The sequence below is a fragment of the Doryrhamphus excisus genome, chromosome 8 (assembly GCF_030265055.1).
Source record: "Doryrhamphus excisus isolate RoL2022-K1 chromosome 8, RoL_Dexc_1.0, whole genome shotgun sequence".
Classification (NCBI taxonomy): Eukaryota; Metazoa; Chordata; class Actinopteri; order Syngnathiformes; family Syngnathidae; genus Doryrhamphus; species Doryrhamphus excisus.
In genome coordinates this window covers 2024643-2050285 of record NC_080473.1, presented here as the reverse complement: position 1 = coordinate 2050285, position 25643 = coordinate 2024643, and the positions used below count along the sequence as shown (strand labels likewise).

Genomic DNA, 25643 nt, shown 5'->3' with positions numbered 1-25643 from the left:
ATTAAATTTTTAAATGTGTCCCAACCAAACCATTTGTTGTTTGCCTACTAATTCTGAAGAAATTGTTGTGTCATTGTTGCATTCAAATCTCATTGAAGCCCCCCTGTGTCCGGCGATTTATTCCCTAAATTTGTAAACAATCACAACAATGTAATATGAACACGCACAGAAAATCTAACCTGTCACTCTAGTATTCATCCAGTACTGACACCACCCTTAGCATTGATATTCTCGATATTTAAACTGATTCGCCCACCTCCTACTTTGGAGGACAAATAATAATGCAATAATGATTATGTGAACATGAGTTATAAAATGAGTTATAAAATTGTATTTCTACTAAATGGCGCAAAAAAGACCACTGTAAAAATCTAGGCCTTCAATTATTGGCCAGGCATTCTCCGCGGACAACTGTCAACAGAGGTGGGGCCTCTTTGTGCGCATGCTCGGTGAGCGTCGCTGCCGTCGCCAGACAGCAACTCACCAGGATGCTTACTTGGTGATCGAATTTCGTCTTGTCAGCGTTACATCGCCACAAGATGAAGCTGTCACCTTCTTAGAGTCAAGAAGAGTAAGTCCTTGTCTTTCTTAACGCGCGTAGCTTTCTCATTTGTCACAATAATTAGGTAGTGGCTAGCGTTAGCCTAGCTTTAGCCTGCTGGCTATCAGCACAAAGAAGCTGCTTGTTCTTGTTTATTGTGACGCACGACGCGAATGTTGCCACTTTTTAAACACAAGACTTTAAACAAGGACAACACTTGTTTTTCGGACTTTCCATACCATGAAAGGAAACCGTGTTATAGTCGTCAGCGATGTCAGGAAAGTATGTCAGAAGCCATGATGATGATTCTATCGAAGTGTCAGCATGTGTCAAAGGTCAATTTGATCTCCATCTGAGAACCATGTGACCCGGCTCAGTGAAAAAAGCCTTGTTTGTTTGTTACTACTTCTGGACTGATGAGGACAGAGCCTAAACCAACTTACATACTGTAGCAATCTAAGTAGCTATCAATCAGCCTGCTTTGCAATGTCACCTGACCCGTAAGCCAATGCTAAGCTAATGCTAAGCAAATGTAGCATAGCACTGCCGTCAAAGAGAACGCCAACACTGACTGCGAAAGGAAAAGAATAACATTGTTCACATATTTTTTGTCCTCCAGGCGAGGAGACAACGTTCGATGCTGCTCCAGTGATGGTGGTATGCTGGTCTGCTTGCCGGCATCACGGGATCCCGCCTTCCAGCTTCTCCCCCGCACGCAGATGAACGCTGGGCTTCAGAAATGTAAGTGGCTTGTCTGGCAAAAACTTCTACTGGTTCTGGTCCAAACGTGTGTGAGTTCTGACCCATGTTACAGGGGGACACTCGACCAGATCCGCCAGCTGCCCGACACCCGCAGAGTTGGACGCCTTTGCTAAGAAAGTGGCCAACAGTCCTTTGACGATCCAGATCTTTCCCAACAGCGTCAAAGTCCCACAGAGGAAGCACGTCCGCCGCACCGTCAACGGGCTCGATACGTCCTCTTCCCACCAGCGGCAATCTCCCCATCCGTCCCAGGTTCGTGCACGAGGAGGCCTGTTGGCTGTGATCCGCACACCCGCCAAAGAGGCGGTCTGTAGCCGCGGTCGCAACCACCACAGAGCTGCAATGAATCCTCACAGCGGCCCGTACGCTGCTCAAAGCACTGTGAACATTCCCCAACCTGCTGCGCACCTGCAGGCTGCGCCGCAGCCCAGCCGCGCCCTCAAGGAGACTTTTCATCATCAGGCCCCGCAGGGACTGGCTCACCCTGTCACCTTACAGCAGCGTGACGCGGCCCCATCACATGGGCTTCCGCTTCACCAGAGGCCCACCCCCAACCAGCTTCAGCAGCATCAAGGCCCGTGCGCTGCAGCAGGTGGGGTTCCGCCTCGTCTTGCTCATGTGCAGACACTGAAGCATCAGACGCTGCCAACGTCTCACACGTTACACACTGCCGCAGCCCCGGACCTTTGCCTCATGCCTGACTCAGGTCCGCTTCCTGGCATGCAGCACGGCCAAAGGCTTGCTGGCCTGCAGCCCCTCCCCCAGACCTCGGGGACCATGTCCAGCAGTCTCCAGCAGCTCCCTCCGGGCGCTTATGGACCACGCAAGCTCCCCGACTCTGATGCACCCCCGAATGTAACCGTATCTACCTCAACCATCCCTCTATCGATGGCCGCCAGCCTGCAACAGAACCGAGCAGGTGACCTGAGCAGCATCGTGCACCAAATCAACCAACTCTGTCAGGCTCGTGCCGGCGCCGGCACCACCTCCGTTTGCGAGGGGCAGATAGCCAACCCGAGCCCCATCAGCCGAAACCTGCTCATCAATGCCAGTTGCAGGGTGTCCAACCCCCAGGTGGGTCTGGTTTCTGGCTCCAGCTGCCTCATGGCGGGACACCCAGACATGACGACCTCTCTGCCGCCTAGTGCCGCTATCCAATCACAGCTTAGCCTCTCTGCTGCTAACAACGTCCCCGCCTTCTCCACGGATGCGGTCCACATCCACCAGCAGCGAGCCTGGAACCAGCGTCACATGCAGCTGCCCCCTGAGGGAGTCCATCCCTGCAAGACCCCTCGCATGGATCCCCCCTTAGAGAGCACCTTCCCCACCCGGACCCTCGGTTACCCCTGTAAGCAGGCCCGAGCAGACGGGCCCAGACCGCCGTCCCCTGTCAGCTGTCCTGGCGCTCCCACGCCTTATGCAAACGGTCACTATGAGCTGATGTCGTGGGGCGGAGCCTCGGGCGCCACTGACAACACCGGACCACATGATGTTCCAGCAGGCTTTCAGGCGGGCCGCATTCTGGGGGCCAAGTACCGTTTGGGCAAAGAAGGTCTTCCCGGACAGTCCAAGTTGCTGTCCAATGTGGACTTTTTGGGGGGAGGAGACTTTGTGATGGGCAGGTATCAGGAGCCCAACTTGGAGATGATTGACAGGTCAGCTGTGGGCCAGCCTCAGGACACCAGACATGGAGGCGGTGGCGGCGGCCACAGTCTTCATCCCGCCTATCGCTAAAAGTCTGAGCAGTTGCAGGGCGGCCATTTTCTCAGGTCTATGTGTGTGTGAGAGACTTTTTCATTTGAGGTTTTAGTGACATACGCGGTCGCGACGAACTCTTTCCCGCCACACAAACTGTCCTCGTGTGTCACAGTCACTTGGCGCTTTAACAGTAGCAAGTTTTTTCACACATGTATGAGCGTGTGGAAAATCTTATAGTGCCGCTCAATATCTTTACAGCTGTAACCGCCAACTTACTCCACCCGCCTTCCCCAAACTAACTTTGTATGTGAACTTTTACTCTACTCGCCATGCGAGTCTTGTCGTCTTTGAGCGCGCTCAGTTACTGTCTTCACTCTCTTTGACCTTCTGCGTTCGAGAACATGATCAGACAAAGATAGTGATAGGGTGGAGGCATTGTCACCAAAGTTTTGACCAAAATACTTGAAGGGCGTGTCGGCCATTGTTGCCCCCGCCCCTGGTTTCCGCGGCATCAGTACACTGTCGCCATCTTGGAAGCTCCACTGTGGAGAATAACTCTTGATTTGGAGGCGAAGTCTCACACTGACTGGATGTAAAGTAGCAACTTGTCCCTTTTGGTTTGACACGTGCACACACACGTGCAAGCTGCTTGTATGACTACTGTTTGTGTGTGTGTGTGTGTATGCGTGCGTACACGCAGCCATGTGAAGAGACGCATTTGATTTTGAGGAATGAATCCAAAGCTAATCGGAGCGAGATTTTGTGAAAATGTGATATTCCAGATTAGGGACCTTCAGGAATAAAAGGCATTGCCCATCAAAATAAAGTTTTGCTAACACAGCAGCTCAGCGTTTTTGTTGTGCCTTGGTCTGTGGTCAGCAACCCACAGCACCAGAGCCACATGTGGCCCTTCAGCCTCGTTGTTGTGGCTCCCTTTGCAATGCTCGAATATTTTTTAACACCCGAGTAGAGAGAATGCACGTCTTTGTAATGAGTTAAAATAATCCAACTTTGTGTGAGACCATGAATGCATCCTGACTGAGTTCTGAGTAGTGATTGGATGAGCACGAGGAAGGCAGGGGAAGACAGTGTTTGGCTGCCTGCGTTGGTTGAGATGTGACAGACGTGTATTCCCCCCAATGTTGTAAAGTAATATCAATATACCCCCCCTTACATTTATGCTTAATGTGTGTCATTTATTTCAAAGTATATATGAATATGTAAGTGATCATCCCTGCAGGCTCCAACCAATAATCACACCTGATCGATGAGCATATGCATGCACATCCAGTGAAATAGAGATAATCTTAAAAACAGCAGCATGGGAGAGTAAACCAATCATTCATGTCTACAGTAATTTACACATACATTTATGTAAGTTCATCTCCAATACTAGCAAGAGTACTCCATCAACTCATCTTTTCTTATTTGAACTACTTTGATACCCCAAAATTCCCTTCAAATTTTCAAACTCCAAACTCCTAATTAGCTCTGCATGTGAACTCATCACAGCTGTTGGTCGCCAGCTGAAAGAAACAGGCTGTCAATTGACTGCTACACATTTCTTCAGGCGTCAGGTAGTGAGGTTTTCACCAAGATGAAACCTTGATAACCCTACTAGTTGGCATCCATTACACATGGACACTCACTGCACTTCTGTTTGTTGTATTCCCTTCTAAGAGTTTTTAAGACTTCGTTTTAGACGTATGTTTTGCAGCTCCAGGCTATTTATTTTTAGTGGACAAGGGGGTAAGATGGCTCTTTTCATAGTAAAGGTTGCCGACCCCTGGTCTATCGCTAGTTGCAGCCCTACATTGCAGGAGAGATGTACCTCCCAGGGTCGTCTCCCTCACCATGGTGAGTATTCATCCAGTACTGATACCCTCACCCTCATCCAGTCCATTACATTCTCCTCTGCTTATCCGGGTCATGGGGACAGCGGTCTCAGTAGGGAAGCCCAAATTTCCTGGTCCCCGGCCACCTCCTCCTTAGCTCCACCGGGAGGACACCAAGGCGTTTTTCCAGACCAGCTGTGAGACATACTAATCACTCCAGCATGTCCTATTTCTGCACCAGGGTCTTCTCCCAGCTGAACATGTCCAGAACACCTCACCAGGGAGGCGTCCAGAAGGCATCCGGACTAGATACCCTAGCCACCTCAACTGGCTCCTCTCGAGCCCCTCCTGGATGACTGAGCTCCTGACCTCTTGGGGTGAGTCCAGCTACCCAACAGAGGAAACTCATTTCAGTCGCTTGTATCGTTCTTTCGGTCACGACCCAAAGCTCATGACCGTAGGTGAGGGTGGGAACATTTACATAATTACATAAATCACGGCAATCCAGTACAGTGATCATTCATTCATTCATTCATTTTCTACCATCTCGTCATCATGACAAGACATCATTAAGTTAACAATGTAACAAAACAATACAATAAGACAAGACAAGTCATCAACTAAACAACACAAAACTAGTCATTCATTCATTTTCTACCACTTTATGTTTTCCTCATGAGGGTCGCGGGGGTGCTGGAGCCTATCCCAGCTGTCTTCGGGCAAGAGGCGGGGTACACCCTGGACTGGTGGCCAGCCAATCACAGGGCACATATAGACAAACAACCATTCACACTCACATTCATACCTATGGACAGTTTGGAGTCGCATGTTTTTGGAATGTGGGAGGAAGCCGGAGTACCCGGAGAAAACCCACGCATGCACGGGGAGAACATGCAAACTCCACACAGAGATGCCCGAGGGTGGAATTGAACCCTGGTCTCCTAGCTGTGAGGTCTAGTTGTCCTATTAAAAAAAGGAAAATATGGACATCACATAAAGAATAATTGAAAGGCACATGGAATAACTCTAGATTAGTATGATCAAATCATTGAAATGTTCTGGAAAAAATAAGGAAAAATTCTGATGCCGAAAAATCGGTCTCTGAATAACGGCAGTAAAAGTGTGTCATCCACAGGGGGAACAAGGCTTCCAGGGGCCTCCAGGGCCATTTGAGTATGTTGACCCCCCAGAGGTCATGCAAACTCCAGACAGAGATGGCCGAGGGTGGAATTGAACCCTGGTCCTCCTAGTTGTGAAGTCTGTGCGCTAACCACTAGACCGCCATGCCACAGTACAGTGATCAATATTTCCAAATGATTTGTGTGGTTATGTTTTTGTTAGACTTTTTAGACTCACCAGTTACACAGTGACTGTTAAATGAAATGCACCAAGAACAGGAAATCCAAAAGATAGTTACATTTTAATTTATTATTACTCAGCGTATTTGCAAATTCAATGATGATGTGTGTTTGTGTGTGTGTGTGTGTGTGAGAACTAAACTAAAAGTTCTTGCTCCAAATTTCCATCTTCATACAACAGAATATTCTGGGCAGTGACAGTTCTTGTGTTCCGTTGAAACCTTTGACCGCTGGTTGAGTCTTGGAAAAAGTCTCCACGCACACGCGTGTAGTGAACATGTGGAGGAGGCGTGGTCAAGTAGTGGTGTGCAGTTCCCTCCAGCAGGTGTGACCTGATCCGACCAGGTGGTCGGCGTCACGTGACGCCACAGAAGAGGTGCTATGTTCCTCTCTCGGGGTGACCACCTCCCTCACTCGCTCTTTTTCATGCAGACGTTACATCGACCGATGTTGCTCCTCTGCTGCCAAGCCTCTATCATCACGGTGCTTGACGACCAAGATGTGTCGGACGATGGCTTAGAAGAGTCCATGGTGGTCAGCCAGAAGCTGTAGATGTTGGCGAAGTAGTGGCACGTTCCTCGAGGCCCTTGACACTCCACAAAAGGCTGCGCCCGGAAGTCAGTCAGGCAACTTCCCGATGATGTCAGAGACTGACCGCCGCCTTCATCACCTGCACCCGTATGCTGCAAATCAATCCGTCAACTGTGACATCTACCCTTCAAGGTACACCTCAATCGTTAGCTCTATCAGCCTCAGAACCCACCATGAGGAAGGAGTATCCGGTCCACAGGCTCCTCCAGTTGGGGGGGCACTCTGGCTGGATGGAGGACTGACTGTGTAGTGCAACGGGGGCAGAAGGGGCTTCACAAACCACACAGCGGCTGATGTGGTCTTCGATAGAGGCTCCGCCCACAGGCACGGTGGGAACGGCAGCCGTCGTCGACAGCCAATAAGACTTGTCGTTGCGGCTGGCGTACGAGCACGTTCCCATGTTGCAGGAAGCAAAAGGCATGGTGGAAAAGACTCGCATACACGAGCCAGCCTGACCTGTAAAATAATTTTAGTTAAATCATGGACAACATGGACAAACTTTAATATTATTGTATTGCGGAAAAAAAAAGTTCTGATGTACTTGAGACCTTATGATTATCCATCCATTTTCTATGCCGCTTATCCTCATTAGGGCCGCGGTTGTGTGCTGGAGCCTATCCCAGCTGACTTTGTGCGGGAGGCGGGGTACACCCTGGACTGGTGGCCAGCCAATCACAGGAGACCTTATGATTATCTCCCTTAAAATTGAAATGCGGTGCATGAAATTGTGGCAAAGGGTACGTTGGTAAACCTCACTTCCTGGCCGCTTAAGAGTCGCACCGGAAATCGAGTTGAACATGGGCAATGCCGATTGCCCACCAGTGATCAGACACCAGGCAATAACCAAGATGGCGAACGCAAAACGGAAAAAATGCGGAAGAGGGACATGTTAATGAGTACCCAGGTCCTGAGTGTGTGCCTTCTCCTGGCCTTCCAGGTACAGCAGACTGTATCCAACCCACAGAACCCTCATCTCATGTGGACACGAAGGAATTGTTCTGGACTGACTGTGCATGACCATCAGGAAGCCTGCATTGAATGATTTGGATGGTCCAGGAGGTCCACGGTCTCCAGTAAAACCAGGATCACCTGGCCACAAGAAGTCAAAAGCTTCCATTTAGACTCTCATGTTAGAGTTGTTGATGTCTTAAAATCAATGTTCATGAGGATTTGAACATCAGGTCTCACCTTTGGCTCCCACCAATCCACTCTCTCCCTGCAGACCTCGTCGACCTGGCTCTCCCTCAGAACCTGGTGGCCCCACAGGCCCTTGTGGTCCTAGACACCCAACGTCTCCCTTCTTACCTGCAGCACATCATATGAAAAAGATGTTGACTTGTCCTAACACAGGTGTCTTTTATTCAGTCCTCAGCTCCTTACCTTTTAGTCCCTGGAGACCGATCTCTCCCTGCACACCAGCACTTCCTGGTCGACCAGGTAGCCCAGGGGGTCCTGGAGGGCCCTGTGGGGGGGAAGGGTAAGTGGGGCAAGGAAAAACTCTGCCCATCTCCCCCTTTGGGCCCACCAGCCCAGTACAGCCTGGAGATCCAGGAGGTCCAGCTTGTCCTGGCCAACCTCCAGGGCCTCGGTTTCCAGGTAACCCCATCAGACCTTGAGAACCTTGTTCACCTGATCACACAGATTTTCAAAATCAGAAGACCATCAGAAAAAGGTGCATTGTTGTCTCTGTGAGCAGCAGTCGATCCAAAAGGAGGCCCGTCTGGACTACAGCAGCCTGAGCCGAGAACTAGTGACGTATCGGGGTTCTTTGATTCCCCTCACCTTTGAACCCGAGAATTCCACGTATGCCTGGTAATCCTCTGGGCCCTGGAGATCCTTTGTCTCCCTTTGTGCCAGGGCATCCTGAGTCTCCATTGTCCCCATCGTCCCCAGGTATCGGAGGGTTAGGGCCTGACTCCCCCATGTCACCAGGAGAACCTGAAAGACATTCAGTGGTCATTTAGGTCTCAGATAAATTATTGTTTACTGTTTTATATCATTCTATTGTGTCTGACCAGGCTCGCCATCTGGTCCAGGATCACCAGGATCTCCGGGAACCCCAGGTGGAGGATTTTTACAGTCAGGTCCAGATTCACCCAAAGGGCCAACTAGTCCTTGTGGCCCTAGAGAAATAAAGACCGCTGTTATGTTATTTATTAATTTTTTTTATTGTAGCCACAAAACCAAAGGCAGCTCACACACCTTTAGATCCTTGAGGGCCTTTGGGTCCTGGAGGCCCAGGTTGTGATGAACCTTGTGGACCTGGAGGACCAGGAGGTCCTTTATCTCCTGGAAGACCTTGAGAACCTGGAGGACCTGGAAGACTAAGACCTAAAGAGACAGAGAGGCATGATTGTTGACAAATGAATGAATGAAGAATGAAACACCAGTGGCCATACCTCGAGTACCAATATCTCCTTTCACTCCCTTCAATCCATCCAGGCCATGAAGTCCAAGTGGTCCAGGAGGGCCTGTTTGAACAGTTGAGTAATAATATGAACTACTACTAACTTATCCAGTATAATAGTCGGGGTCATCATTTGTACCGGTGGCATCACACAAACAGCAAAAAAAAAGTGATCATCTTGACCTTGAAGTCCGGGGAAACCCTGGGGTCCAGGAGGACCATCAGCACCTGCATTTCCAGGGAGACCTGGAACCCCTGGGCGACCTCTGGGACCCGGGGGTCCAATCACACCTAATGGAGATGTTGATGTGTTCAGAAAGTGTCAAATTTCAGTTTGTTTACAGATATAAATCTGTACCCGCTGGTCCCTGCTCCCCAGGCTGTCCTAGATCTCCTTTACACCCTCTCTGGCCTGGACTGCCAATGAAACCCAATGCTCCAGGATCACCTTGAAGTCCAAGCACACCTGGTGAAGGAAAATTGAAATACTGAGCTGATTTAATGACTGTTTCACGACTGAAGACGGTCAAATGGATGTCAACGTTCTTACTACAGTTACCCAAGAATCAGAATGTTACCTGGAGGTCCAGATTCTCCAGCAGGTCCATTGTCCCCAGGTAAACCACAACCACGAACAGACTCTCCTTTATCACCTGATACACAAATACGTAATTAAAAACAAAATCTTTGAATTTGCTGTCATGGCAGTGGATAGACGCACCTTTGGGCCCAGTGTGTCCTTGATGACCGGCTTCACCAGACCTTCCAGGGGATCCTGGGTCACCCTGACAAGATCAAGTTCATTATTGCTAAGCATGTCCGCCTAACTTAAATATTCACAAATAAGATTGTTCTGAACATCTTATTTAATCTTACTGGGTCTCCTCTTTCACCGGGGAAGCCAATGAAGCCAGAAGGTCCAAGTGGTCCAGGACCTCCAGAAATCCCTGGTTTGCCAGAATGTCCAGGAGGACCCGGTGGCCCGATGATTCCCGGGGGCATATCAATGCCTGGATACCCAGGCTTTCCAACAGGACCTTGCGCCCCCTTATCTCCTGTTAAAGCACATACAGTATATTCCCACAGGGAAACCACAAAAAATATCCACACTCTTTCCCACTCACAATCTTTCCCATTACACTTGAATGCTTCACTGTGGCTACTTGGCCATGACCACAAATGTTAAGTGAAAAATTTAAGTTAGCAGTCTGACCTCGTGGACCAGGAAAGCCACTGAAACTGGGGAGGCCTTGTTTTCCTCTAACACCTTTAATGGGGAGAACCAGCGTTACCCCAGGAGGTCCTTGGGTCCCCATAAGGCCTGCAGAGACACAACCAAGATGATATCCCAAGATGGTGACTGATGTTATTGTTGGGATTACATTTGTTATAAATATTAGTTGTAGCAGAGTCGGTAACAGTGTTCTTACCTTTCTCTCCTTTGGGGCCTTCACATCCTGGAGCTCCATCTTGACCATTTGGTCCTCTCTCGCCTTTCCTCCCAGGACATCCAGGGACCCCAACTAATCCTTGGATCCCTGGGACACCACTGTTACCAGATGGTCCCATTAGACCTGATTGACAGATATGCCACATTCTGGTTGAAGAATCACAAAAACAAAAGGGACAGCAGAAGTTCCATTTGTGGGACTGGGGGGTTGAAGGTTGGACGCCTGTTTGAGGTTTTCCCTGACTTGAAATCGTCCTCATACGTGGGCGTGAACTGGTCTTACTTCAGGGATTAAAAACAATTTTACGGTGAAAAGTAAAGATGATGGTAAGGGGCTCACCTTTCTGGCCATCCCATCCTGGATATCCAGAGTCTCCACTGGGACCAATGGGGCCCTGAAGTCCTGGGTACCCAGGAAAACCCGGAGACCCTGGTTTACCCACAGGGCCACGGGGGCCATAACCTGGAGATCCTGGCTCTCCCATATCACCTTTCTCCCCCGAACAACCTGAGCAGAACCATGGGTTACCAGGGCAACTGAATGTTTTAGGTGAGCTTCTCTGACTGTTGAGACGTCACAGTTCACCTGGGGGACCAATGAGTCCTTGTGGACCAGGAGGGCCTGCAGGGCCAGGCTTTCCAATATCACACAGATCAGAGATAGGGCCAGGGGGACCAATGTTACCCGGAGCCCCGTCCTGTCCCCTCTGGCCCTTTGGCCCTGGACCTCCAGGCAGACCTGTGATACCTGGACAATGAGAGAAAATATTATATATACATATATATATATATATATATATATATATATATATATATATATATATATAATATTGCTAATGGTAAACCATCTCAAATTGTTTTGATGAAGTAAAAAAGAAGGCTCAGGAGGTGCTGATGATAAATCTGGACGACCAGCCAACTATTGTGTTGATTCTGCAAGGAGCTGGACCAGGTCCAAACTTTACAATTCAACAAGTCTTTGAGAGATGAATTGATGGTCCAGGTCCAGAACTAGAAATCCAAGAATTTGTACATTTCAAATTCAGAAATTCACCTGGGAAACCCTGTTTGCCAGGTTGACCTGGGACTCCTTTCGGTCCCATAGAGCCTGGTTGCCCTGGAAAGCCAACAGGTCCTGACGGTCCTACATAAGAGTCTCCAGTTGGTCCTCTCAGTCCAGGAGTGCCAGGTACACCCGGAGCACCTGGTTCACACACAAACACATATAAATACGTAGAAGAACCTCAGTAGGAATTTCTATACATTTCACATCAACTGCTGTGATCTGTAGGTCTTTTGCACTACGGGCCACATCACATTGTCCTCGTTTCGATTCCCTGTCTGCCTGAAATCAGAGGTGACTGCTCAAAGGGTACCTGGCTCTCCAGCATAACTGAATCCTTCAGGTCCTTCGTCTCCAGTATCTCCAACAAAACCCGGTGGTCCTAGTACGGTAAGATAGAAAGTCAGTTATTGTTCAGCGAGGTAAAATGCACCAGTACCTGGTCGTCCAGGAGGCCCAGGAAGTCCAGATTGTCCCTTTTCTCCTTTCGGTCCATCAGGTCCTGTGATTCCATTGAAACCAGGTGGACCAGGAAGTCCTCTGCGGCCTGGACACATGGACAAGGAAGTCAAACACACAGTTGAACAGGAACTAGATGGTGGACATTCATTGATTGTGTTGACCTCTATCTCCGGTTTCTCCCTTCTCTCCTGGTGCTCCAGGGTTTCTAGGTACACAAGGAAGAGTTTCACCTATCGACAGGTGTGTTGTGAGTCAATTACGTTTCTTATTTATGAAGTTTCTTATCGTTGCTATTACATTGACCTTTACCTTGAACACCTTTCGGGCCAGGAAGGCCAGGGAAACCCGGGGCCCCTGGAGAGCCTGGGTCCCCCTGCTTTCCTATTGCGCCGACCACATATGATCCCCGCGGTCCGGTTGGTCCTAGTAGTCCTTTGGGACCTGATGGACCTGGAAAGCCTTGATCTCCAGGATAACTGGCATCACTTTCTCCCTGATGAAATGTCACATAAGCATGAAGAATCAAATAGCAAAGGTCACAACTGTTTCCATGGCCACTTGGAGCTGTAAGTGTCCAATTCACCTTGGCTCCAGAGCTTCCAGGGGGTCCTGGTAGCCCATCCTGACCTCTTCTCCCTGAGAAACCTTGTCTACCTGCAGGACCTGACTCACCTGTGTTGCCCTTCTCACCTGTAGACAAATGTGCGGTTAAACTCCTGACGTCAGCAGAGATACCACCTTTTGCTTGCTTTGGTGGCACGACTGATATAGAATTGCATAAAGTCAACATGAGTGAACTTACCTTTAATATCCACCACAATGAAGTCTCCTTTCTGACCTTTGAACCCTTTGACACCCGGTAAGCCGCCCAGGCCCTGCAACCAAATAAATCAGCCAACCAATTACCACAGAATATCTACAATAGATGATGGATTGGTCAGATGGTTCTATAATATATACACAGAAGACTGTGAACATTTCAGGTACCACCTGTGGCACCTGACCCCTGATTGTTGCCGTAGGAACGTAGGAATCCTCATCTGCATTTATGGTATCTTACCTGTTGTCCATTCCCTCCAACGTCTCCTGGTAAGCCTTTCTCCCCTCTTAGCCCCTGGGCTCCGGGAGATCCTTGATACCCCAACAACCCAGGTTCACCAGCTGGGCCTGGTGGGCCCCTCACTACGACTGAAGGACCACAGGAACATTCACCTTGGCGACCTGAAGTATAAACACAATTGAGTTACACCTCATTTCAGTTTTAACGGTCATCTGACCACAAAGTGCAGATCTGTCCTCATCTGCAGTTCAGCTTTTGCCACCCTGCATATTTGCAGACTCTTTTCACTGCCTTAATTGTAAAAAATGTGAATAGAAAGTGATTTGATGGCGCTATCTACAGTGGAAAAAGAGTGCTGTAGCTAAGAATCCAGGAAAGGGCGCCATCTTAAGAGTCAATTCATTCATTCATTTTCAACCGCTTTTTCCTCACGAGGGTCGCGGGGGGTGCTGGAGCCTATCCCAGCTGTCTTCAGGCGAGAGGCGGGGTACACCCTGGACTGGTGGCCAGCCAATCACAGGGCACATATAGACAAACAACCATTCACACTCACATTCATACCTATGGACAATTTGGAGTCGCCAATTAACCTAGCATGTTTTTTGGAATGTTGGAGGAAACCGGAGTACCCGGAGAAAACCCACGCATGCACGGGGAGAACATGCAAACTCCACCCAGGGATGGCCGAGGGTGGGATTGAACCCTGGTCTCCTAGCTGTGAGGTCTGGGCGCTAACCACTAGACTGTATGTAACATGTCAAACTTTATTTAAAATGTTCTAGTAACATGTTAAGGGTGTCATAAAAATGTATTTAAGGGCTTTCTATGGGTGCGGTCGATCACACAAGGATGTACCGTAAATGAAACACTGACCCTTGAATCCTTGGAACCCTGTGGACCCTGGGGCCCCTTGTTCACCAGGTTCTCCAGATGCTCCTGGGGTTCCAGGAAGACAGTAATAGCCTACAGAAAACATGGAAAAGTCAGGATAATGAAAAGAGATTCTGTAGTGACTCACAGGGGTACCTGGTCTTCCTGGCAGTCCTTTTAGTCCTTTGGGTCCTGGGCGTCCAGGTATTCCAGGTTCCCCAGGAAATGGTTGATATGCGAAAAGCTGACCTGGATCTCCCTTGTCACCAGGGGCACCTGGACTTCCCCTCACTCCCACCACACCCGGTAGTCCTGATGACGACAACACACTTAGTTTAGTTCCTAAATAAGTGAACCAGGTTTCATGGATGATGGACAGAACTCAACAAGTCCCGCCCAAATGGCTACACAACTGACTGGGAAACTTTAACATAGGATAGGATGTAGTGTAGCTTTGAGTCTGACCAGGTACGGCTCGGCCAGGAGGCCCTTGGGGCCCGTGGGTTCCCATTGAGCCACGATCTCCTGGAGGACCCGTCGGTCCTGGGGCCCCCAGTTCGCCAGAGTCACCTTAAAAACAAACAGTTGCCAAAATGCTGCATGTGAATAGGCGGGATCAGGATTGTGTCGATGTTTACCTGAATGTGTGACAACGAAATCCTGAGGGAGGCCTTTGAAACCTGGACTCCCCGTCATCCCCTGAGAACAGACAAACAGGCAGTCTGATCACGTGGATCCGTTTGTTTTTTCAGCAGGTCTCCATCACATCATGCGTGTGATTGAACCCATGGCAACCAGTAGGTCACACTAAAGTCTGGATCACAAACCAACCTTGGGGCCTTCTCGTCCAATCAGGCCTGGAAGACCCGGACTTCCTGCAATCCCCTGCAACACAATCACACACATCATTCGGGGAGACTTGCACTTCATATCACATTGTGACTTTCTTCTGTGACATTATAAATCTGAATTTTTTATGATTTACTGTAAGTTTAAATGCACATAAAAGCATCATGCAGAGGCTACAGTAAACATATTGGACCGGCCAGAACTAGCTACACGCAAATCTACAAGCTCTGCCGTCTTATCCTCAATCAAGTCACAATTCCTGTATTATAAAGAGCCATATAATGTTGGACCACCATCAGAGACTAAATTGGGTGGATCGTATTTTGAAGTTCAGGCTTTTATTTTAGTACATCCTGTCAAGCCATTTTGTTTACAGAGACATATAGCAGGCACAATCGCTGTCCATCTTCATTCAGCTCCTTTTCTGTGGCATTGCCACAACATGCAATTTAGTACAATAAGTTTAGGAAAAATTTTAATTAGTTAATTCATTCATTTTCTACCGCTTTTCCTCACGAGGGTCGCGGGGGGTGCTGGAGCCTATCCCAGCTGTCTTCGGGCAAGAGGCAGGGTACACCCTGGACTGGTCGGCAGCCAATTACAGGGCACATATAGACAAACAACCATTCACACTCACATTCATACCTATGGACAATTTTGGAGTCGCCAATTAACCTAGCATGTTTTTGGAATGTGGGAGGAAACCGGAGAAAACCCACGCATGCACGGGGAGAACATGCAAACTCCACACAGAGATGGCCGAGGGTGGAATTGAACCCTGGTCTCCTAGCTGTGAAGTCTGCGCGCTAACCACTAGACCGCCGTGCCGCCCTTGAATAGGTTTATTTCCTAGGTTTATTGTATATTTGTTAGTTCACCCGCTACTTACTCCCGCCAAGTACACACATGTTCATGGAGGAAATTAGTTTAAAAAGCTTGCGGGAACAGTACAACGACCGTTTTGGACCATTTTCGCCCGTTTTCAGTACATGGTCCAGTTGGGTTCATCATGGTACAGTTTGGATCTGTAATTACAGTATTCAGGAGGTTTTGTAATATCGACCAATACAAGGACAGCTGTGGGTTTAGCTTCTCCGTATGACCCTGTTGGTCTGATATTTTGGTTAAGTGTTGGTTCTGGTTCTCATCCTTCTTGGAAAAACATGAACAAACACAGTGTCCCTCAGTGGTCATTTTGAGCAACTATACATTTTACTTGGAGCTCTTCAAACATGTGATTTTATCTGAAGATACTCACCTTCACTCCTTTCTTGCCAGAGAGACCAGGTCGTCCAGCCAATCCCTGACAACCACAAATCCGAAAAAGAAATGAGACTCACAGAACACTTTCACAGCATGACGAGCAACAACACAAAGCTCTGAGAAAAAAAAAAAGAATGACTCACCCTGGGTCCAGGAAGTCCCACAATCCCTTTCTCTCCCTTGATGCCAGGAACCGCATCCAAGCCCTGAAACCGCAAATGAGCGTTAGATAAGTAGAACCTCAGTAGGGTAACTCAGTAGAAACCTCAACTGGACTTACGGGCAGGCCTTGGAGTCCACACACACCTTTAAGCCCTGCTTGACCCTGGAGAACCAAGACAGAACATTAGCTCACAAATTGGGCGCTGAATGATTACTGTGATGTGATTGGATGAAAAGCTGTGTCACCTGCTCTCCTTTGATGTAAAAGTCCTCTGGGGGGTCAACATACTCAAATGGCCCTGGAGGCCCCTGGAAGCCTTGTTCCCCCTGTGGATGACACACTTTTACTGCCGTTATTCAGAGACCGATTTTTCGGCATCAGAATTTTTCTTATTTTCTCTCATTTTTCCTTATTTTTTCCAGAACATTTCAATGATTTGATCATACTAATCTAGAGTTATTCCATGTGCCTTTCAATTATTCTTTATGTGATGCCCATATTTTCCTTTTTTTAATAGGACAACTAGACCTCACAGCTAGGAGACCAGGGTTCAATTCCACCCTCGGGCATCTCTGTGTGGAGTTTGCATGTTCTCCCCGTGCATGCGTGGGTTTTCTCCGGGTACTCCGGATTCCTCCCACATTCCAAAAACATGCTAGGTTAATTGGCGACTCCAAATTGTCCATAGGTATGAATGTGAGTGTGAATGGTTGTTTGTCTATGTGTGCCCTGTGATTGGCTGACGACCAGTCCAGGGTGTACCCCGCCTTACGCCCAAAGACAGCTGGGATAGGCTCCAGCACCCCCCGCGACCCTCGTGAGGAAAAGCGGAAGAAAATGAATGAATGAATAATAGGACAACTGTATTGGTGCTGCACGGTGAATGTGGCTAGCACGCAGGCCTCACAGGTAGGACACCCGAGTTCAATTCCACCCTCGGGCATCTCTGTGTGGAGTTTGCATGTTCTCCCCGTGCATGCGTGGGTTTTCTCCGGGTACTCCGGTTTCCTCCCACATTCCAAAAACATGCTAGGTTAATTGGCGACTCCAAAATTGTCCATAGGTATGAATGTGAGTGTGAATGGTTGTTTGTCTGTGTGTGCCCTGGGATTGGCTGGCCACCAGTCCAGGGTGTACTCCGCCTCTTGCCCGAAGACAGCTGGGATAGGCTCCAGCACCCCCGCGACCCTCATGAGGATAAGCGGTAGAAAATGAATGAAAGAATGAATGAACTGTATTGTTAGTAGATTGCAGTTTTATGTTGTGTATTTTCTTCCCTTCCTATACCCAAAATGAACCCCAGTGTGACCTGAAAACCGAGGTACGTACCAAAACGTTACATCCCTAGCACCAATGTATGAGTGGTGTTGAAAATGTTCATGTTTGTACCTCGTCTCCTTTCTGACCCGCCACCGATCGACCTCGCTCACCCTGGAACACACAAACACATATGTTACTTCTTTCCTTCTTCTTCTTCCATCTCTTTCTCTTCTTTTTTCATCTTGTCTTCTCCTTCTTTTAGCTCTTCTTTTTCCATCTCTTAGTCTGAGAGATGTCAGATAATTATCTGTATTTTCATCTGTAAAAATACAATATCGGTTGATATTGGGATCTGGCAAGAAAGCCAATATCGGACATCCCTACTTATTCTTCTTCCATCTCATCTTCTTCCGTCTCTCCTTTTTCCATCTCCTTTTCTCCTTCCATGTCAACTTCTATCGTCTTTTCTGTCGATGTCTTCTTATACCATCTAGTCCTCTTCGTCCATCTTGTCTTCTTCTTTCATCTTGTTTTCTTCTTCCAATTGGTTTTCCATCTCTTCTCGGTCTTCAACTCTTCATCTCATTTTCTTTTTCCACCTCATTTTCTTCCATCCAGTCTTCTTCTTCCATTTAGTCTTTTTCTTCCATCTAGTCTTTTTTTCTTCCACCTTGTCATCTTCTTCCATCTCTTCTTTTTCCACCTGTCCTCTCATTATGGTTCTATCTGTAGTGATTGATGTTTTGTATGCGCTTGCTACATTCAGTGATGAGAACAAAAATGTTTGCTATTGTTCTAGATTGGATACTTACAGGTAGACCTCTAGAACCTGACAGTCCGTGGAGACCCTGAACAAACACAAACAAACATTGTCACTGTCAACGCTCATTAATATGATTCATTTGTGTAAAAAAAAAAATTTGGAAAATGTTCTCACATTTACTCCCACAGGACCCGCAGGACCCATAAATCCACTCGGACCAGGAGGACCCTGTTTACCCTGCAGAGAGATAGGAAGTCAGTACGACAGCAAGTCCCAGCGACAGGAAGTCAGCGGTGTTATATCACCTGTAGACCAGGAAATCCCCTAAAGCCAGCGTCACCCTGTCGGACACAAAGATTGTTACAGACGGATGGATCAGTGTATCAATCGGCCAATGAGCTCCTGTGAAACAATGACGTAGGCGGGACTAAAGACGCACACAAGAGAGTGACGGGTGAGGTGACGCTACTCTAATCTATGTGGTCGTGTTTGGCAGTTTCACCAAACAAGTCAATTATTATGGTTTGACACATCATGTGTGGCTGTGATTGGCTGGCGACCAGTCCAGGGTGTACCCCACCTCCCGCCTGAAGACAGCTGGGATAGGCTCCAGCATGCCTACGACCCGAATGAGGATAAGCGCCATAGAAAATGGATGCATGGACATGATGTGTGGACCACTCACAGGGATTCCAGGGTACTGGATAAAGTAGAATGTTGCCTCTCCTGCAAATCCTTTTGGTCCTGGAAAACCCTGCATCACAAGTGGATCAGCATGGTGACTTTCCATCAATCAGAAGGAAAGAATGACATCCTGGTGCTTTATTTAAGGAAACCACTGAAGTTCTATGAAACTCCTGACTACCATGGTCCGAGAACTACAGCTGATAGCCGGTCCCTGAATACAACACGGAAACCACTGATCAACCTATGAAGTGGATCTATCTGTGGTGCTGACCGCTTCGCCGCTGGGCCCTTCCTCTCCAGGAAGTCCAGGAGCTCCCTGCTCTCCTCTCGTCCCGTTACATCCGTCCAGACCTGGAAATCCAGGCCCACCGGCGGGGCCAGGGTGACCCTGAGAACACAAGCAAGTTATCAGTGAAAGAGAGAAGCTGAAGCAGGTTGATGGCGATGGGTGGAGTCTTACCGGGACTCCCTCTAGACCAGGAAAGCCAGGAACACCAACAGTTCCCTGAAACAATAATGAAACCAAGCTAAGTCACAACCAGACCAAAACCTGAACTAGCTGAGGCGAGCGTCTCTTCTTGTCTTCCTCAAAGATTCTTCACCCTATCTCCCTTGGGTCCCGGAGATCCTGCTGGGCCTTCTTCCCCTCGCTTGCCTTTCTCTCCTGGAGGTCCTTGAGAGCCTGGGAAGCCTGGGGGTCCCTGAGGTCCCTGTCCACCTAGAGACCCTGGATCCCCCTGTAGAAATAAAGCAGAGCTAAAGCTGAACTGGCAACGTTCTACTGCAGGGGTGTATCCAAATGGAGGCGTAGGGGCCATTTGCAGCCCACAGCTCAATTTCTATTGGCTCGCAGGGACTATTTTTCATATCATGAAGGAAAATTAGTTGAAATATTGAATGTTTGAACACTAAAAATAATACTTATTGAACAGCTAGGTATATCTTGGCCTACACCAAAGTGGTTTTAGGGTGTTTAATAAAAAATAAAATAACAGAAGTGAATAATATGACATTTTTTTCTGTATTTCAATATAAAAAAAATGGAATAATTGCAAGTTATGCCAGGAAACTTTGAGCGTGACCACAAGAGGGCAGCGTGACAGCACAGCGCCCCCACAGTGTTGCACACTGTGTGTTTGTGCGTGTGTGTGTATGTGTGTGTGATGAGATGTGACAGGTCTGATCTCTGTTAGTTTTTGTTCTCTCTATCTTTCTCTGGAATTATTGACGTGTGAAATCAGTGAGACAGACGCTTTCCCATGATGCTTTCTGTCTGTCTGCGACCCCCAGCTGTACAAACACACACTCACGCAAACACACTCGCGAGCACTTGATTCTAGTAACATCTTACAATCAGGTGAAACGTGCAGGTGTGTGTATGAGGTGAGACTGTACACTAAGACTTTAATGGCTAATGTTGTCATAAAAAACGATTCTGATTGTGATACCGGTCTATAAAAACGCAAACGTTCTGTTCCATGCCGTCATTATTTATTTTGATGATGATCTCTTATTTTGGGTGGCACGGCGGTCTAGTGGTTAGCGCAGACCTCACATCTGGGAGACCAGGGTTCAATTCCACCCTCGGGCATCTCTGTGTGGAGTTTGTATGTTCTCCCCGTGCATGCGTGGGTTTTCTCCGGGTACTCCGGTTCCCTCCCACATTCCAAAAACACGCTAGGTTAATTGTCCATAGGTATGAATGTGAGTGTGAATGGTTGTTTGTCTATATGTGCCCTGTGATTGGCTGGCGACCAGTCCAGGGTGTACCCCGCCTCACGCCCGAAGACAGCTGGGATAGGCTCCAGCACCCCCCGCGACCCTCGCGAGGAAAAGCGGTAGAAAATGAATGAATGAATGAATCTCTTATTTTAAATTCCCATTCCTTCAACTGAAAGGGTGTTCAAACTTTTTCCAGCGAGGGCTTCAAACTGAAAAATCTAAAGATGCTAAAAGCATAAAAAGGGCTTCTGTGTGGAAATAGAAACGAGTCAGAAACCAGGTAGCTTCCGAGAATAATAATGATGTTGAAGAGATCAATGTGAGAGATTAACAACACAATGACATGGAGTACTTAACAAAACAAATGAAGGGAGTGAAGCATGATGCTGTATCACTTGGTAAACAAAAAAAAAGTGGATGCCTTAAAGAAGCAAAAATATGAAAACCATCACATTATATCGCAATTGATGATTTGGAACAGGACACACACATGAACAATGCGATTGTGACCGGGCTCCACAAGAAGACGAGCCACCAAGATTAGTGTTTGTTTTTTCGTTTAGTAATTATTTTCTCCTGTTGTCTGTTATGTTTTTATTTGCTACTTAAGTTTTACTTATTCATAGATTGACTGTTTTCTCGCCTGGTGTCGGGGAGAAGGCTCTGCAGCATCCGCTGTAGAACAACCAGGTTTAGAGACGGCTACTTCTCCCTGGCCATCAGACTGCTCAATGCCAAATAAGCACCTGTACCTTTAAATTATTATTATTTATTCAAAATTATTTGTGCAATTTACTGTTTATGCTGTACATTGTTGTTCATATTTAATGTCATCTATTTATTCTCCACATTGTTATTCATTCATTCATTTTCTACCGCTTTTCCTCACGAGGGTCGCGGGGGGTGCTGGAGCCTATCCCAGCTGTCTTCGGGCGAGAGGCGGGGTATACCCTGGACTGGTCGCCAGCCAATCACAGGGCACATATAGACAAACAACCATTCACACTCACATTCATACCTATGGACAATTTGGAGTCGCCAATTAACCTAGCATGTTTTTGGAATGTGGGAGGAAACCCACGCATGCACGGGGAGAACATGCAAACTCCACACAGAGATGGCCGAGGGTGGGAATTGAACCCTGGTCTCCTAGCTGTGAGGTCTGCTGCATGTTGCATGTTCTCCCCGTGCATGCGTGGGTTTTCTCCGGGTACTCCGGTTTCCTCCCACATTCCAAAAACATGCTAGGTTAATTGGCCACTCCAAATTGTCCATAGGTATGAATGTGAGTGTGAATGGTTGTTTGTCTATATGTGCCCTGTGATTGGCTGGCCACCAGTCCAGGGTGTACCTTGCCTCTCGCCCAAAGACAGCTGGGATAGGCTCCAGCACCCCCCGCGACCCTCGTGGGGAAAAAGCGGTAGAAAATGAATGAATGAATGAATTTCACTGCTGTGTTATTGTGCAATGACAATAAAGAAAGTCTATCTATCTATTTTTGAGGGGTGTTTTTGCATGGCACTTTCCACACCAAAACCGAATGTTACAAGATTTGGTCGTATCGTCTGTCGCGTGAACGGAAGCAACTTTCTCATTAAGGTCTCATGATGGACACATTGCTGTCTTCTACTACTGCACTGGGATTGGCTTTTTTGTGTTGTAGGCGTAGCCTCACCATCGCTCCCTTGGCTGGAAAGCACTGACAGGTGGAACAGTCCCGCCCTCCACAGCGCTCAGTGTGGTCGCCCTTGGAGACAAAGAGATGATGTGAATGTCTGAACATAGAACGTCTGTGAACTCTTCCCGGTTTTAGGCCGGCAGGGTTCTGAGTAGGTCGCTGGACCTTTAAGGTCAATGTGGTTCAAGTGTCCTTCAAACGGTCAGCTGGGATTTTTCATGAATTTCTCTGATTGATTTGAATTCAAATGGAAAAAAAACGCTGGTGCTCGGGGAAAAGGACACGAGTGACTCTCGTGTGACAACGAGTGCGACCCGTTCCACTCGGTGACTCCCAGCAGACGGATTCCCATCATGCATCAGTGTTTGTGTTGCAGGCTGCATTCCTGCCGCGTTGTGTCAACTAAGTTAGCAGTCAAGCGTTTCTATCAGCAGCAGGAATGTGAAAATCACTCCATCTGCCGTCAGATGCTCTCAGCGGACACACGTCCTACAAATTTGTCCTACATATAACAATCTATGCCCTGCATGGTATATAGTCTTTCATATGTACAGTATACGTGCTGCCTTTTTGGTGGGATCATTTATCTCTTGTGGTACGTTATCAATACACCAGCATCAACATTTTTTTTTCACTACACTGAAGACTTTCATTGTTTCTCTTAACTTTTACTGAAATACTTCACTTTAATAAATTTCTTCTGACTTGGTATCAACCAATGATTATACTACATCCTATATGTGATACATACAGATATCATCAGATCATCATCAGATGTTCTATATTTTGTCCTGCAATCAGCCCTACATTCTAGTCAGTCAAAGAGACAGGTGTCCCACCTACCCCAAGAACAGTGGAGGCGGTCAAGAGCATCAGGAAGTACCTGAGGAAAGTGGACACAGGTGACTTGCCTGTCTGGGAATGTCAACATCGTGTCATCTTGCTGGGTACCTCAGTCTCATGTTGTGTCCGCAGGTCAAGCAGCACCTTGTCTGCTGCTCATGAGAAGCTCCGTCCACTCAAGCCGCCTCCACCCTCCAGCTGCTTGCCAGCCAGTGACGACCCTGCGATGCTGCAGACAAGGTTTTTCCATCTTTTACTTTGTCACCCACGTAAACATGATCAGCAATACTCAATACACCCATTCTCCCTTTCCGGTGTCATGTGACCAGTTTTAGACCCATTTTTAACATAACTAGCACACACTGTGGTTGTTTAGGCGTAGTTTGTTTCAATCATCATTCTCTCAATTTCCAGGCAAAACCAATATAAAAACATCACAATCCATGAGATGTAGAATGCAGTAGTGGTATGGGCAGATTACACATTTCCCAGCATGCTTTGCTGTAGTAAAAAGACTCACTTTTGACTCATGTCTCATGTGCCATTAAGAAATGATCTTGCACCAACAGAGTGTAATAGTGATGCCGTTTGTAGTCGTGTACAGTTAAATTATTTGGACTTTTGGTCTGAATCTTGCACCTTTATTAAAAATGGCTGTGAATTTCATACTAATACATATTGCTATATAGTATTGTTCCAATCTGCTCAATTAAAATGCCAATACGCAGTTCGGTGTGAGTATTTTGTTTGATAAGATCAGTGAGGTGAGCCATCTCAATGCTATTTTCCTGGAAATGAGTTTGACATGTGCTCCACATGATGTCTAGGCTGCAAGAAGATTGCCAGCACCCAGAAACTGAGCCGCACCACAGTGGCCAAGACCATACACCACAAAGAGCACGGTCCACCAAAGAAGTCCAATGCACATGCTTGGCGTCACAGATTACCGGAACCATGTCCTGTCTGTTGAGACCAAGGTGAACATATTTGGTTCAGACAGCATCACTGTGGCAAGGACAAGTGCTGCGTGAGTCCTGCCAGCACTGGAGAGCTAACCAACCAACATGTATTTTGACATACTGAGGCAACTGCCCTTCCTTTGGAAACTGGGCTCCAAGATGACAACTGCCTTGCTAAAGAAGCTGAGGGTAAAGGTGCTGAAAGTGGAGGAGTGCAAGGTCTTGAACATCCAGCAGCATCACAAAGACCTAAAAGACGATTCCGGAGGCAACCTGTGATGTTCTAGTGAACCCCATGACCAAGAGAGTAGAGGCGGTGATGCAAAAATAATGCCATCTACACAAGATATTCACATTTATACACAATTTGGACATTTTCACTTTTGTTGCCAGTGGTTTTGACATAAATTGCTGTGTGTTGAGTTATCCAAGCTGCAGACTACTTAACATCATATTTAAGCCTTGTTTCTTTAGTGCTGTCCAATGGAAAGCTAGAATAAAATATGATAATATGTGAGATAGTTTATGGTTGAGTCAAAAAAAGACATCATTCATTGATTACATTTGACCTCAAAACAGAGGAACCACGGTGCCAAGTTTGGATTGTTTACATGTCATGTCGAGGGATTACGCGTGTGGCATAAATGTAATCCCTGTTGCCATACTTTTGTTTATTTTTGTCTCTGTCCAAACAAAGTGTGCAGTAATCTCTAATGAATCTCATCCTGACGCCATCATGTCAGATGCAACACCATTCAAGTAAAAAAAAAAAAAAACAAGTATTTTGACATGTTGATAAACTAGCAACGTTGAAGTTATCTTTAAACTTTTCATCTCATCGTACAGGTTAATGATCAGTGACGTCACGATCGAGCTGATTGGAGGCCTGTGGTCATGTGACGCCGGTCAATCAATTGGCCGATGAACGGCTGTCTTACCTGAAGTTGTGGCGCTGCTCTGCGGCGTCACTCGACCTTCATGTCGCCAAAAAAGACTCGGAGCGACTCGTGCGGGAGCATCACCGGCGCCAGAAGAAAGCACAACATGTTCACGCTTCCGGTGGGTGGTTGCGACTGTCAAAATAATGGTCTGCATTGGCGTGTTTTGTCTTAGCGCAAAGACAGCGGCCTCTAACAGCTAGTAATAGTTTTCTGGAGACCAAAGTGAGGCGCATCACCGCACAACGAAGAGTGTTGGTGGAAAGATAAAGCGGAGTTGATGTGAGATTTTGACCAAACAATCCAAACAGGAATCCCAACTTAGTATTCTACAGAGAGAAAGCAACTGACTTTATTCACGACTTGAATTCAAAATTAATTCATCTTGTTCAGGGTAAACTGGAGCCTAAACCAACCGACT

General features: G+C 47.4%; 2 protein-coding genes across 2 annotated transcripts; one reads left to right on the top strand and one right to left on the bottom strand.

The window, feature by feature from the left end:
* Positions 1-417: 417 nt before the first annotated feature.
* Positions 418-5534, top strand: LOC131134546 (protein FAM222B-like). The gene is made up of 3 exons (XM_058079951.1): positions 418-571; positions 1161-1282; positions 1356-5534. The coding sequence occupies exons 2-3, from the start codon at positions 1201-1203 to the stop codon at positions 3035-3037; spliced, it is 1764 nt and encodes a 587-aa protein (XP_057935934.1). The 5' UTR covers positions 418-571; positions 1161-1200; the 3' UTR covers positions 3038-5534.
* Positions 5535-6228: 694 nt separating this feature from the next.
* Positions 6229-25279, bottom strand: col4a4 (collagen, type IV, alpha 4). Its single transcript, XM_058079321.1, has 47 exons — positions 25223-25279; positions 23434-23554; positions 23326-23365; positions 22480-22551; positions 19685-19819; positions 19543-19587; positions 19354-19470; positions 19081-19149; positions 18701-18736; positions 18570-18632; positions 18445-18480; positions 17762-17803; positions 16618-16698; positions 16490-16534; positions 16353-16415; positions 16205-16249; positions 14929-14982; positions 14736-14796; positions 14563-14667; positions 14254-14409; positions 14101-14190; positions 13228-13388; positions 12970-13042; positions 12751-12857; positions 12477-12660; positions 12329-12397; positions 12145-12252; positions 12019-12087; positions 11697-11846; positions 11229-11390; positions 10983-11150; positions 10623-10766; positions 10406-10513; positions 10069-10247; positions 9914-9977; positions 9771-9845; positions 9551-9658; positions 9376-9483; positions 9185-9256; positions 8988-9116; positions 8801-8908; positions 8568-8723; positions 8166-8414; positions 7974-8090; positions 7686-7874; positions 6958-7241; positions 6229-6877 (listed from the first exon to the last, which is right to left on the bottom strand). Exons 2-47 carry the CDS (start codon positions 23442-23444, stop codon positions 6605-6607), a joined length of 4980 nt encoding a protein of 1659 aa, XP_057935304.1. The 5' UTR covers positions 23445-23554; positions 25223-25279; the 3' UTR covers positions 6229-6604.
* Between the last annotated feature and the right edge of the window lie 364 nt (positions 25280-25643).

Excerpts from the sequence above, each read along its gene's own strand:
- LOC131134546 (XM_058079951.1), top strand. The coding sequence starts at position 1,201 with ATGCTGGTCTGCTTGCCGGCATCACGGGATCCCGCCTTCCAGCTTCTC. Across the intron at positions 1,283-1,355 it reads GAACGCTGGGCTTCAGAAAT|GGGGACACTCGACCAGATCC; the intron begins GTAAGTGGCTTG and ends CCCATGTTACAG.
- col4a4 (XM_058079321.1), bottom strand. Across the intron at positions 12,088-12,144 it reads TGGGCCTCCTGGACGACCAG|GACCACCGGGTTTTGTTGGA; the intron begins GTACTGGTGCAT and ends TTACCGTACTAG. Across the intron at positions 9,659-9,770 it reads TGGAGAATCTGGACCTCCAG|GTGTGCTTGGACTTCAAGGT; the intron begins GTAACATTCTGA and ends TTCCTTCACCAG.